At 39.7% G+C, this 14,744-nt stretch overlaps 1 protein-coding gene across 4 annotated transcripts in view; it reads right to left on the reverse strand.

The window, feature by feature from the left end:
- si:ch211-203k16.3 (fibrinogen-like protein 1) overlaps positions 1 to 14,744 on the reverse strand; it is a 61,509-nt gene that overhangs the window by 22,629 nt on the left and 24,136 nt on the right. For all 4 annotated transcript variants that reach the window (XM_061886137.1, XM_061886136.1, XM_061886135.1 and 1 more), the window contains one exon: positions 3,076 to 3,291. In XM_061886137.1, the coding sequence (XP_061742121.1) occupies positions 3,076 to 3,291 (216 nt within the window). The remainder of the gene's footprint in view (positions 1 to 3,075; positions 3,292 to 14,744) is intronic.

A 14,744-nucleotide genomic window follows, 5' to 3' on the forward strand; every position in this document is an offset into this window, starting at 1 on the left:
TTTTACTACTATTAAAGTTAAAGTACCAACGATAGTCTCTCTCTCTCACACACACACAGACACATACAAGGTGTGGTGAAATTACCCTCTGCATTTGACCCATTCCCTTGTTCCACCCCCTGGGAAGTGAGGGGAGCAGTGAGCAGCAGCGGTGGCCGCGCTGGGGAATAATTTTTGGTGATTTAACCCCCAATTCCAACCCTTGATGCTGAGTGCCAAGCAGGGAGGTAATGGCTCCCGTTTTTGACTCGGCCGGGGTTTGAACTCACGACCTACCAGTCTCAGGGCGGACACTCCTAACCACAAGGCCACAGAACAGTTTTTTCTGTCAATGTTATGTTTTAATGAAATTATTATTATTATTAATGTAATAATATTATTTTTTTGCATGTATTTGATCATTTTTATATATTTTTTAAATGGTGTTCATTTTAGTTCTCAATTATCCAGTGTGTACGTCTCAAATATGACGCTTTTCCTCAAATCCTCAGTGCCATACCATGTTTTGTTTTTGTGATTTTTTATTTTTCTATTGTTTTTTTATTATGTCAATATAAAAAACACAAGATACACTTACAATTATAAATGATTAATGATAAATGGGTTGTACTTGTAAAGCGCTTTTCTACCTTCAAGGTTCTCAAAGCGCTTTGCCACCAACCCAAAAAAACCTCCCTCCCCCTTTCACACTCATTCACACAAAAGGGGTTGTTTCTTTGTGCTATTAATATTCTGGTTCCTACAATATATTTATTTACAAAAAAAAAAATAAGTTTCTCAGTTCGAACAATAAAATATATTGTCTTTGCAGTCTATTCAATTAATTATAAGGTGAAAATGATTTGCAAATCATTGCATTCTGCTTTTATTTACGAATTACACACCCTGCCAACTTCTCTGGTTCAGGATTTTATAACTGTTTATAATGACCCGTGGAAACCCTGTATTCCAAGCTGACTCTATGTTTATGGCAGCGGCAGCTGAAGTGAATGTGTAAGCGTGTCATAATTAACCACACTCAGCTGGATTAATAAAAAATAACAATAGCTGTATCATTTGTCCAGAATCTTAATGGCCCAGCTGGACCGACCACGGTAAGGCTGGGCGATATATCGATTTACTTGATATATCGCGGGTTTGTCTCTGTGCAATATAGAAAATGACTATATGGTGATATTGGAGTATACGTTCTCACGCAGTTGCTTTTAGCTGCGGGCATTACACTACAGGCTCTTTTCACTCTTTCTTGTCTCTCCTTCTCACAGACAGCAAGCGCACCTTCTTACATACGTCACATACGTATACGCCCTCACGGAGCAGAGCGGTAGCGGCATGGGTAACGTTAGCGAGTGATAATACGAGAAAAAGAAGGTGGGAATCTGGTAACAAGTGAAGGAATAATTAATTCCCAAGAAAAACAGCAGGGGGTCCATCGTCTGGCGGCGGTTTGGCTTCAAGTGGGAATATGTTGAACAGACAACCGTAATTTGTCAAATGTGGGGCAGAAATGTTGCTACAAAAAGTAGCATTACTTCTAATATGTAGCATCATTTGAAAAGTCACCCGCTAGAGTGTGAAGAGTGCTTGAAACTCCGCATGTCAACATCTCTGTTCAGTGCCACACCAACAAAATGCTGAGGCAACCATTTCCACATCAACACCGTCTGAAAAAAATACTCAACAACAGGAGATAATGTTCGCAGGAACCTACCACATAGTGAAGGACATACACTATTTGATTTTCTATTATGCAGCTCATTTTTATTTGACACTTATTGAAATATCTTGTGTGACATCATGCACAAAAGTGCACTTTATGTTAAGATCCGTACTCCGATCTTCCCATATTATGGTTTGTTGCATTTTTATTCACTCCGTCGTTCTACTCTCATACTTCCTGTTTAGTCATTACCATGGTTACTCATCAGTTCACCTGCTGCTCACGGCCCCGCACACCTGCTACAGATAATCACCGTCACTTTATAAGCCGTCCTCTTTTGTTTGTTCAGCCTGGGTTCATGATTTGCTTTTCACGCAACGAGTTACGCCTGCAATACTCTCAAGTATGTATATTCTCGCTAAGCTTTTCACGCTAGCCATTCATTGTTCATTCCAGTTCTCATGCTGAAGTTTTTGTTTTACTGTTTTATGTGCCTACGTGCCAGTTTATTTCTCATTGTTGTATATCCTAGCTTTTCTGCTAGCGTCCTTTGTTTGTTTTATTCTACTAGCTCCAGCATTTTTGTTATATGGCTCTTTTTGTTATTTAAATAAATTGTGTATATCTTACCTTTGCTGTGTTCACTTGACGCATCCTTGAGGGAATCGAACCCGGTACCACGATGCCGAACCGGCATAACACTTTATTTGTTTTAAATTATTTTAGTGGCGTTCTGTACAAAAAGTGCACTTTAATTTAGTGTTGTTTTGATATGTCATCTTAATGACATCATGCACAAAAGTGCACTCATAGCTTGTTTTAAAATGTCTCTGACAATCTTGCACTTTCTGTTTTGGAAATGACATGAATGTTTGTGCCACTGCTTAATAACTGTTTCATAAATACACTTTTAGTTGTGATTTCCCTCTCTGCATGAAAGTTTAAAAGTAGCATATATTAATGCAGTGTGAAGAAGAATGTTTGAATGTAGACACATAGAATCATCATACTGCTGTGATTATATGCATCAAGTGTTCATTCAAGGCTAAGGCAAAATATCCAGATATATATGGTGTATCGTGACATGGCCTAAAAATATTGAGATAGTAAAAAAAGGCCCGATTTCACGGTATACATCCCTAATTGCTGCACAGCCTGAGGCCTCGTGCACGACATCCATATCACATGAGTCCACCTTTGGCTGTTTCTATTGGCTCAATGGATCATGGCGCATGAGGCAACACGTGGTGGACGAGAAGGCCTAATCCTGTTAAGTTAGCTAGGTCAAGGACATGTTAGTAGTAAGTGAGGGGAGGGGAGTCTGGAGACATCACAATAATAATAGTACGCTATCCAGCAGACGGTCTATAAAATAATACGACTGACACAGTCAACACGCCTCAACTCCAAACTACCTGCAGCTCGAAGACTTTGATGCGATGACGGTGGTTCCTCAGCTCCTCCTGCAGCTCCGAGATGGTCTCCTTCAAGGCCACGATCTGCTGCTTCCTCTCCTCGTTCTCGTGCAGCCAGTAGGACACCTCGTCCGTGCAGCGGAACATGTCAGGGCACTGCTGCTCGTCCAGCTGGGGCAGCGTGGCGACCAGGCGGCACATGCCGTCCTCCATGACCTGTGCGGTGACGTTAGCAGGGTTATGGAAGCTGGTCTTCAACATTGGATTTGAACAAGCGGCTGGTTTGGGTTGCTTTTAGGGATGTGGGAAAAAATTGATTCGAATATGTTGTGCGATTTCGAATCGAATCTCATTTAAAAAAAATGTTTTTTTTTCTTTTTAATCAATCCAACAAACCACTACACAGTAATACCATAACAATGCAATCCAATTCCAAAACCAAACCTGACCCAGCAACACTCAGAACTGCAATAAACAGAGCAATTGGGAGGAGACACAAACACCACACAGAACAAACCAAAAGTAGTAAAACAAAAATGAATTATTATCAACAACAGTATCAATATTAGTTATAATTTCAGCATAGCAGTGATTAAAAATCCCTCATTTACATTATCATTAAACATTTATAAAAAATAAAAAAAAGAACAATAGTGTCACAGTGGCTTACACTTGCATCGCATCTCATAAGCTTGACAACACAAAGTTTTCACAAAAATAAAACAAGTCATATTTTTGGTTCGTTTAAAAGTCAAAACAAATTTACATTGTTGCAATCAGTTGATAAAACATTGTCCTTTACAATTATAAAAGCTTTTTAAAAAAAAATCTACTACTCTGCTAGCATGTCAGCAGACTGGGGTAGATCCTGCTGAAATCCTATGTATTGAATGAATACACAATCCTTTTGAATCGGAAAAATATCGTTTTTGAAGATTCGCAGTCCTAGTTGCTTTTATTCTCTTTGGTATGCAAGCATTGTACACAAAGTATATGCTAGTACAGGCCTGGGCGATTATTTTAAATTGGCTCGCCAAATTTAGAGAATTTTTTTCTGGGGGCCTGTATTTCTATTTTTAGGAACACTAATAGAAAACCTCACTATAATGTCTGATTGAAAGCTAAAAACATTATGACAGGCTGCCTTAAAAATGGAATGGAATTTAAAAACAAAATTTAATGAATGAGACACCCTGAATGTAGATGAAAATAAAGAAAGTGGGGTTTACAATATTAACTATGAAGGATAAAACACTAAATATTGACAACATATGAATGAGGGAAAAACTGAAATTTCAGTTTTTGGTCCAGCGATCACTGACTTGGGACCATTGCAAAATGATGTGCGTCCCAAAGTCACCAGCCTTGGCGTCACTATAGACAGCGATTTTAAACTTGACAAACAAGTCAATGCCTTTTTTAAATCGTGCTTTTATCATCTTTGTCTTTTAAAACTGTTTTTATCTTTTAACCTTTTTGAACAAGTCGTGCATGCTTTTATTCCAAGTGGCCTGGACTACTGCAATGCACTTTATGCTGGCATTAGCCAAAAAGCTCTCTCCCGGTTGCAGTTAGCCCAGAACGCGGCAGCATGACTTTTAACAGGGGCCAAGAAACCCCAGCATATAACCCCAATTCTTCAGAGTTTGCACTGGCTCCCTGTTCATTTTAGAATTGATTTTAAAACATTGCTGTTTGTTTTTAAATCTTTACATGGACTGGCACCTCAATATATCTCGGACCTCATCCAAATTTACATTCCTGCGCGCGCTCTGAGGTCCGAGAGCCAGTTCCAGCTCGTGGTGCCCAAGACCAGACTTAAGACCAGGGAAGACAGGGCCTTCTCTGTAGTCGGCCCTAAGCTCTGGAACACTCTGCCCCTCCATGATCAAACAGTGGAGTGTTTTAAGTCTCATCTTAAGACCCACTTTTATTCTTTGGCTTTTAACACTACGTGAGTCGTGTGGTCCTCTGTTCTCCTCTGTGTTTTTTATACATTTTGATTTCTATTTAACTGTTTTAATTGCTTTTACCCTTTAAAATTGTTTTTAATCATCCATCCGTCCATCCATCCATTTTCTACCGCTTATTCCCTTTTGGGGTCGCGGGGGGCGCTGGCGCCTATCTCAGCTACAATTGGGTGGAAGGCGGGGTACACCCTGGACAAGTCGCTACATCATCGCAGGGCCAACACAGATAGACAGACAACATTCACACACTAGGGCCCATTTAGTGTTGCCAATCAACCTATCCCCAGGTGCATGTCTTTGGAGGTGGGAGGGGCCTATCCCCAGGTGCATGTCTTTGGAGGTGGGAGGGGCCTATCCCCAGGTGCATGTCTTTGGAAGTGGGAGGAAGCCGGAGTACCCGGAGGGAACCCACTTTAATCATATTCATTTTTATATAGTTTTTATATTGGTTTTATATTTATTTATTTTTTGTTTTTATTCAGTCATTGGTGGAGCATAATATTGTTTTTAATATTGTCTTTAACATGGCTGTGCAGCACTTTGGAAACGTTCTTGTTGTTTAAATGTGCTATATAAATAAAGTGGATTGGAAACATATGAATGTCACACCCCCTCTCCATCCACATATTTTACAATCAAGCGAAATGCAACAAAAACCGCTAAATATGAACACGAAGGGTGAAAAATAAACCCACCTACAATCTGATAAAATCCCTAAGCTTTAGAACTTTGCTGTAAAAATCTCCTTCCGCGTCTGTCCCTGACACCCACATTTCAGGCTGGCCGCTCTGGAAACTCTCTGTGGAAACGCTCCCCGCCCACACTGCTTGGGGCCTCGTCTGAGCTGCTGTGACTTAGATTACCATAGTAACTAATTAGGTTACCATAGTAACTAATTAGATGACCATAGTAACTAGTATATCATGCAAAACCGCAGATTCCAACCATTGAAATTCTTTGTATAGTTCAAAACTTATGGTCATTATGAAAGGGTGAGTGCACATCATAACGGCAGCTACACTTTCCATCTTAAAGACCTAAAAAATTTTTGGAACGTCCGGTGGGTCGGATTAAAAAGCTTAACGGGCCGCATGTGGCCCCCGGGCCTTAATTTGCCCAGGTCTGTGCTGGTACAAAATGCATGCCGTATTTTTCACTGGACTTTACACTTATGGTCTTACATGCACTCTTTTGAAGCTTTTGTACATTTAGTGTTAATTATTCTTTATATTTAAATCTTTAAAAACGGTATTTTATATAATGCACGTGTGGACGTTGTCGATCCGTGTTTGCCCTGTGATCAGGTGGCGACTTGGCCTGGGCCTTCCGCCCGAGTGCAGCTGGGATAGGCTCCAGAACGGGAAAAACTGTAGAAAAATGGATGGATGGATGGATATTGGTAATTGCGTCCTATATTTCATTTCATTTAAAAGGGGAACTGCACTTTAATGGGAATTGTGCCTATCTCTCACAATCCTTATGCAAGACAAGAACAAATGTTTTTCTTTTTTTTATGGATCTGAGATAGGCTCCAGCATCCCCCGCGACCCCGATTTGGGACAAGTGGTAGAAATTGGATTGATGGATAACCCGTAAATAAATTCAATCGAAAGTCTGCTTACAATGGAGCCTATTGGAGTGTCTTTTTTTGCCTATGAAGTGCTAAAAAAAAATCCAAACACCTCCATTAAGGTTTTATATACAATACATTCTGTAAGTATATATGTAATGTAGTAACAGACACATTCATAATAACATGTAATATTTACCTATTTTGGGCGTGAGGGGCTGTTTTCGTGCTACATAAGCGGACTCTTTTCCTTTGATTTTAGACCGCTTCATGCTGCTGCTGTTGTCACACTGTAAGGGCTGGTCTCCTAAAGCTTTAGTAAAACTTGACCAAGTACTATTCTTTCTCGTTGGTTCTTCTTACTCAACATACTGTATATGTCATCCAAAAGTACTTGGGATTGACCAGTGTGTATCATTTCCCAAGAGGAAGACTAGTCGCACGCTACAAAGTATATATGTAATGTAGTAACATGCACATTTGTAATAACATGTGATATTTACCTATTTTGATCATTTTAAACATTCTGTGGCGCAATCATTTCAAAAATGCATCACAACGTTCGCTTTTTTTTTTTACAACACCATTACTGATTGCGAGCTAAAAAACATAAAAAAATGTCACTTACTGTACAATGTCTGCTTTCATTAGGATGCCGACTGCTAGGATGTTGTTATATTCCCGTTTAGGGGAACAATGATTCTTAATCCTCACAAAGAAAAGAGGGGGGGTGGAACAAAGCGTCTTTTTGTGTCTTTCTCGCCATTGTTGGGTCTAAATTGACCAGCTCAGTGGCCTTGTAGTTAGAGTGTCCGCCGTGAAACTGGAAGGTCGTGAGTTCAAACCCTGGTCGAGTCATACCAAAGGCTATAAAAAATGGGACCCCTTGCCTCCCTGCTTGGCACTCAGCATCAAGGGTTGGAATTGGGGTTTAAATTTACCAAATGATTCCTGAGTGGGGCAGCACGGTGTAGAGGGGGTAGTGCGTCTGCCTCACAATATGAAGGTCCTGGGTTCGAACCTGCGCTCGGGATCTCTCTGTGTGGAGTTTGCATGTTCTCCCCATAAATGCGTGGGTTACCTCCGGGTACTCCGGCTTCCTCCCACCTCCAAAGACATACACCTGGGGATAGGCCCCTCCCACCTCCAAAGACATGCACCTGGGGATAGGTTGATTGGCAACACTAAATGGTCCCTAGTGTGTGAATGTCTGTCTGTCTATTTGTGATGAGGTGGCGACTTGTCCAGGGTATAACCTGCCTGCTGCCCGACCTGTGATGAGGTAGCGACTTGTCCAGGGTGTAAATGCCTTCCGCCTGAATGCAGCTGAGATAGGCTACAGCACCCCCTGCAACCCCCAAAGCGATAAGCGGTAGAAGATGGACGAAAGGATGGGATTCCCGAGTGCAGCACACGCTGCTGCTCACTGCTCCTCTCACCTCCCCCGGGGGTGAACATGGGGATGGGTCAAATTTGACCACACCCAGTGTGTGTGTGATGATTGTTCGGGCTTTACTTAACACGTGTGTGGTGTTTGAGTCTGTGGGTCCCGTTTTCATTTTTTATTAAAAGAAAAAAATGATACAATTAATTAATTTTTCAAACTGAGACTCACTGACTTTGGCTCATTTTGTGTGAAGAACATATATCAGAATACATATTTAATGACCACTCACCATACACCCCCCTTACACATTTCTATTACATATAAGATGTCCGGGTCCACTGGACCCGGGGATAATAGAAGTGTGGAAATTGATGTTCTGTGTAACACACACACACACGCACGCACACACACACACACAGGAGGAGGACAGAGTAGGTACACAGAACATCAGAGGGTCAAACGTGTGAGAAAATGAGAGCAGTGTTGACAAACAATGTTGCAACCTTGTGTGGGAACCGCAGGTGCAGAAACACAAAAGAAGAATCCCTGTGGGATGCAGAAACTGGCAGATGTTTTTTGGGATAAGGTAAATATTTGTTCAGTATTTTAACATAAAAGTGTCTGATTGTGAGGCTTAAAAAGCCACAAAATGCAAGGGGTCCATCAGACCCACAAATGCTGGCTGAGTAACAACAATATGAACATTTCACAAGGGTTAACTTGATTGCCAAAGTTGACCAACTCGTCAGATTATGGCTTCATCTTTTTACGATCAAGGTGAGAGGCATTATTTATGATTTAGAGTAAACTTTTGCGAGCTACGAGGTGTGAAAGCAGCTCACCAGCTGTTAGCTACTTCTGATCACGACGCCGCTAAAAATAGTTCATCTGCGTCATGGCTTGACTTATGTTTTGTGGCTTTTTCCCCCCTATGTTAGTCTGTTTCCATGCACTAACCTCTTTCTTTTTGTTTACTTTTGGTTTCCATGGACACTAATTCTTCACACCTGCCCTGGTTTTAGTAATTAGTGTTCCCCAGCAGCTGTTTAGAGAAATCACTCCCCTTTAAATGTGCTAGACACCCAGCACAAGTCGCTGGGTCAATGCTTGCTTTTGTGACATTTACGTTTCTTCTTCTTTTCCACCAGGCTTAAGTGCTTTCCCTGATTATAGACTTATTCGCTGTTCACCCTAGGTGACTATTTGTTTTTTTTAGCTCCACGTTTATTTAGCGTTGCGAGTTGTTGTTTTTTTGGCCTTGCCTCAAAAAATACAAGACAGAATTCTAACTGCACACAGCTCCTGCTTGTCTTTCTGCATTGGAGGGAACGCAACTATCGCAGCTAAGCGTTCAAAACATAACAATAATGTATAAAATATTCAACAACATTTAAGATATTGTTGCCGCTTTTTGGATGTTTTTTAGAGGGATTTATGGACGGAATAGAGGACCTCCCATTGACTTAATTATATGCAGACTTTTTGTCAGAATAAATGTATCTAAGTTTTGTTGTACTTGTTGCAATGACAATAAAGACCTACCTACCTACCTACCTACAAAACTTTGTGTTTCAATGAGTTCCCGGCGAGCAGAGAAAAGCTGTCTTTGATCCAACCAAGCAGAAGGCTTGTAAAACTCCACTGTGTAGGATGGGAAGTGACATGAAGATGGCGGTTTCTTTAATGTATTGCAATCCACAGGAAGATTTTGTCTTAACCCGAAATCTACAAAGTGGAGAGGACGCAGGACCTGCCCAAGCTGCAGGCACCATTTCTTTGAACTGTTTTGTAACCAAAAGCGATGGCTGTTTATGACCCCCCTCGCGTTGAAACAGCTGTTGCCATGTAATCAGGGAAAGTCCAAATAAAAGAGGAGGCGTACAACCTTTCGTCAGAGCATGGGACGACACTGTACCCTCCAGTGTCTACACGTTTCTCCTCATTGAGCCAAATTGAATTCTGTTTAATTCCTTGCTTCTTGTCTTGTTGAATAGATGTCATCAGTGTTTGAACCTGACACTATTATTTACGAGTTAGATAGCATTAAAAATATACATCCATTTTTTTTTTCTTATAATGATTGTGAACGATAGGCAAAACTCCAAAATAAAGTATATTTTTCCCCATTAAGTTCTTGTTATTTTGGCTCCCATGTTAACCGTTTTTGTTCCAATACACCAGGACACATTTTTTGTATATGTTTTAACGCCTTGCATGGCAGCTCCTGGAATCAGTGTGTGAATATGGAAATAGTGTCAAAGCGCTTTGAGTTCCTTAAAAAAGGTAGAAAAGCGTTATACAAGTACAACCCATTTACCATTTATGCAAATGTGATAAAAAACAATTCTGATTATATATATTTTTTGTGTAATGGTCATTATACGATTTTAGCATTATTTATGCAATATGTTTAATAGCCTAACTGCTGTATGGGGAAATATAGGTAAAAATAACAGTAGCACACTCAATAGTCCAATAATTTACAAGGGTAGATGCGTCAAATGCAGAGAATAATTTCGCCACACCTAGTGTGTGTGTGACAATCATTGCTACTTTAACTTTAAAAGGAGAAAAAAGGAAGGAAATACTTGTGAAGAAAAATAAATTAAATAATTAATCATCCATCCATCCAATTTACTACCCAAATGATAAATTAAAATAAACAAATAAATTAAGTAACAAAAAAACACCTCAAATGTGATAACTCTTCCTTTTTTTAATTTTTAATTGAAATTATGAAGCATATAATTAATACAAATGCTTGAATTTGTATTTTTTTTATATGAATTTGTTTGCATAATAATTCCCAATGCATTATTATTACTAAACAACAAAATAAAAACATAAAATAAATTGAATATACAGTCATTGCTTTCCATATACACACACACACACACACACACACACATATATATATATATATATATGTATATATATATATATTTTTTAGCATATTTTTTATTACTTTATTTTCAAAGCTTTATTTTTTTTTAGCTACAGGAAGCATCACTATATTAGTCTAGAATAGTAAAAATGTGACTAAAAGGTTTCATTTCATGTCAGGAGGGCTCTCATATTGTTGAAAAACGTATTTAGAAGGTTGTAAACAGTAGGAGTGTAACCCTTTGGGCACCCAACAATTCAATCCGATTCAGATTCCTGGAGCGATGATTCGATTCAGAATCGATTTTCAATTCAACACAATTCTTAATTCAAACCGATTTTCACAATGTATTATTCGTTAAAAATGCAACTTTTTCAAAACAGGTTCCATGTTAGAAAAGCTACGTATTGTTGCATGGAATTGGCCTAAAAACGTACCTTTAAAAATAAATTCTTATAAAAAATATATACATAGAGTAAAGGGCAAAAGTCTGGACACACCTTCTCCTCATTCAATGTGTTTTCTTTATTTTTATGACTATTTACATTGCATTTTGTCACATCAAAACTATGAATGAACACATGTGAAGTTATGTACTCAACACAAAAAGGTGAAAAACTGAAAACATGTTTTATATTCTAGTTTCTTCAAAATAGCCACCCTTTGCTCTGATTACAGCTTTGAACACTCTCCGCATTCTCTCCATGAGCTTCAAAAACACCTGTGAAGTGAAAACCATTTCAGGTGACTACCTCTTGAAGCTCATGGAGAGAATTCCATGAGTGTGCGAAAAAGTAATCAGAGCACAGGTTGGCTATTTTGAAGAAACTACAATACAAAACAAGTTTTCAGGGACGGCGTGGCCGTGCCAGCAACCTGAGGGTTCCTGGTTAAATCCCCACCTACTACCAACCTCTACCATTAATTGATTAACGTCGACCCTGACTTAAACAAGTTGAAAAACTTATTGGGGTGTTACCATTTAGTAGTCAAATGTACGGAATATGTACTGTACTGAGCAATCTACTAATAAAAGTTCCAATAAATCAAACCTCGTCACGTCCGTTCTGTCTTTGAGCAAGACACTTCACCCTTGCTCCTGATGGGTTGTGGTTAGGGCTATCAGTGTGTGAATGTGTGTGTGGATGTGGAAATAGTGTCAAAGCGCTTTGAGTACCTCGAGGGTAGAAAACGCTATACAAGTAAAACCCATTTACCATTTATTTCCCCTTTTATTTGTTAAATACATAACTCCCATACTTGCCAATCCTCCCGAATTTTCCGGGAGACTCCCAAATTTCAGTGCCTCTCCCGAAAATCTCCCGGGACAACCATTCTCCCGAATTTCTCCCAATTTCCAACCGGACCTGAGTAAAGACAGCCTGTCGTCACGTCCACTTTTCCTCCTTATCAACAGCGTGCCGGCCCAATCACTTTATAACATCTATGGCTTTTGGAGAGTGCACAACTGCACACACACCAAGAAGGAGACTATTATATATATGTCTCCCTTATCCATAGCTTTATCTATAACCCATAAAGTAGGGACGGCGTGGCGCAGTGGGAGAGTGGCCGTGCGCAACCCGAGGGTCCCTGGTTCAAATCCCACCTAGTACCAACTTCGTCACGTCCGTTGTGTCCTGAGCAAGACACTTCACCCTTGCTCCTGATGGGTGCTGGTTGGCGCCTTGCATGGCAGCTCCCTCCATCAGTGTGTGAATGTGTGTGTGAATGGGTAAATGTGGAAGTAGTGTCAAAGCGCTTTGAGTCCCTTAAGGTAGAAAAGCGCTATACAAGTACAACCCATTTATACAAGTACAACCCATTTAAAGTAAGCAGGCACAGAGCTATTTTTTTGCGTGTATTTATTCCAGCCGGCACGTTAATACACTGACACACAACATCCAAAATCCCATCATGCATTGCTTCAAAACTACGGCAAGTAGTAATGTCCAAAAAAAGATAGTGACAGAGAATAGAACGAAGATGGACAATTCAACCCTAAACTCACTCTCTTCCTGCAAATTAATTTTGACAGGTGCTGCCCATACCTATACTCCTTCAAAGGCTGTGCTAATGGCTGCAAAGCATTGCACTTTCAATTTCAACAATGAGTAGAGGAGTGTTATGTGTGTGTATATGTGTAAATAAATGAACACTGACATTCAAGTATATATATAAATATATATATATATATATATATATATATATATATATATACATACATACACACACAAATATACATACATATACATATACACACATACATAGACATACATATACACACAGACATATATATATACATACACACATATATATATATACACACATACACACACACATATATATATATATATATATATACACAAACACCATATTTCTCGGACTATAAGTCGCTCCGGAGTATAAGTCGCACCGGCAGAAAATGCATAATAAAGAAGGAAAAAAACATGTATATGTCGCACTGGAGTATAAGTCGCATTTTTGGGGGAAATTTATTTAATAAAACCCAACACCAAGAATAGACATTTGAAAGGCAATTTAAAATAAATAAAGAATAGTGAACAACAGGCTGAATAAGTGTAGGTTATATGAGGCATAAATAACCAACTGCTATGTTAACCTAACATATTATGGTAAGAGTCATTCAAATAACTATAACATATAGAACATGCTATACCTTTACCAAACTATCTGTCACTCCTAATCCATAAATCCCATGAAATCTTCTTCCTCGATGTCGCTTCTAAACAACTCTGCCAACTCCAAAGGTATGTGCTGCTTCCTCTTGTCGTTTTCTGCTGCATATTTCACTACGTCCAGCTTGTAATCTGCAGTACATGATTTCCTTTTCGCTGCCATTTTTGTTCAGTCCTTCTCACTTTTTATAAGTTACCGCCAACGATGAAATGATCCATTTTAATAGCTACGGCAGTAGCATATAGCATTAAACATCCCATGACCCACAATGCACTTCTGCCATGACCCTCCCCCGCCGAATTCTTATTGGTTGACATGTGTGTGTGACGATTGCTGACATTTTCTACGTCTCTTCTGCAAATGAGATAAAAAATATTTGATATTTTACGGTAATGTGTTAATAATAATTTCACACATAAGTCGCTCTGGAGTATAAGTCGCACCCCCCGGCCAAACTATGAAAAAAAAACTGCGATTTATAGTCCAAAAAATACGGTGTATATATATATATATATATATATATATATATATATATATATATATATATATATATATGTATCCATTTCCTACCGCATATTCCCTTTGGGGTTGCGGGGGGCACTGGTGCCTATCTCAGCTACAATCGGGTGGAAGGCGGTGTACACCCTGGACAAGTCGCCACCTCATCGCAGGGCCAACACAGATAGACAGACAACACTCACACTCACACACTAGGACCAATTTGGTGTTGCCAATCAACCTATCCCCAGGGGAGGACATGCAAACTCCACACAAAAAGATCCCGAGCCCGGGATTGAACCCCAGATTATAAAAATAGTTGCCGATTAATTTAGTCATCGATTCGTTGGATCTATGCTATGCGCATGCGCTGTGGCTATGTCTCATGAGGTGGCAGTAAGCCAGCCAATGATGTGTCATGTTTAGATCACGTGACCATGCCGTATCCTTTGCCTGGAAACATTGGAAAAATGGCGGAGGAAAGCAGTAGCGATAGTTCAGCGGAGAAACATCTTGAGGTTAATGCTTCAATGGAGAAAAGTGTACGACCTAAGTCGCCCAAAGTGTCGGAACACTTTACTTTAAAGACTTCAAAGAAGACAGTTTCTTGCAAAATGTGCAGCATGCACCTTGCATGGCACGGAGGGACAATATTGCTTC

This window comes from Nerophis ophidion, linkage group LG24 (genome assembly GCF_033978795.1).
Source record: "Nerophis ophidion isolate RoL-2023_Sa linkage group LG24, RoL_Noph_v1.0, whole genome shotgun sequence".
Classification (NCBI taxonomy): Eukaryota; Metazoa; Chordata; class Actinopteri; order Syngnathiformes; family Syngnathidae; genus Nerophis; species Nerophis ophidion.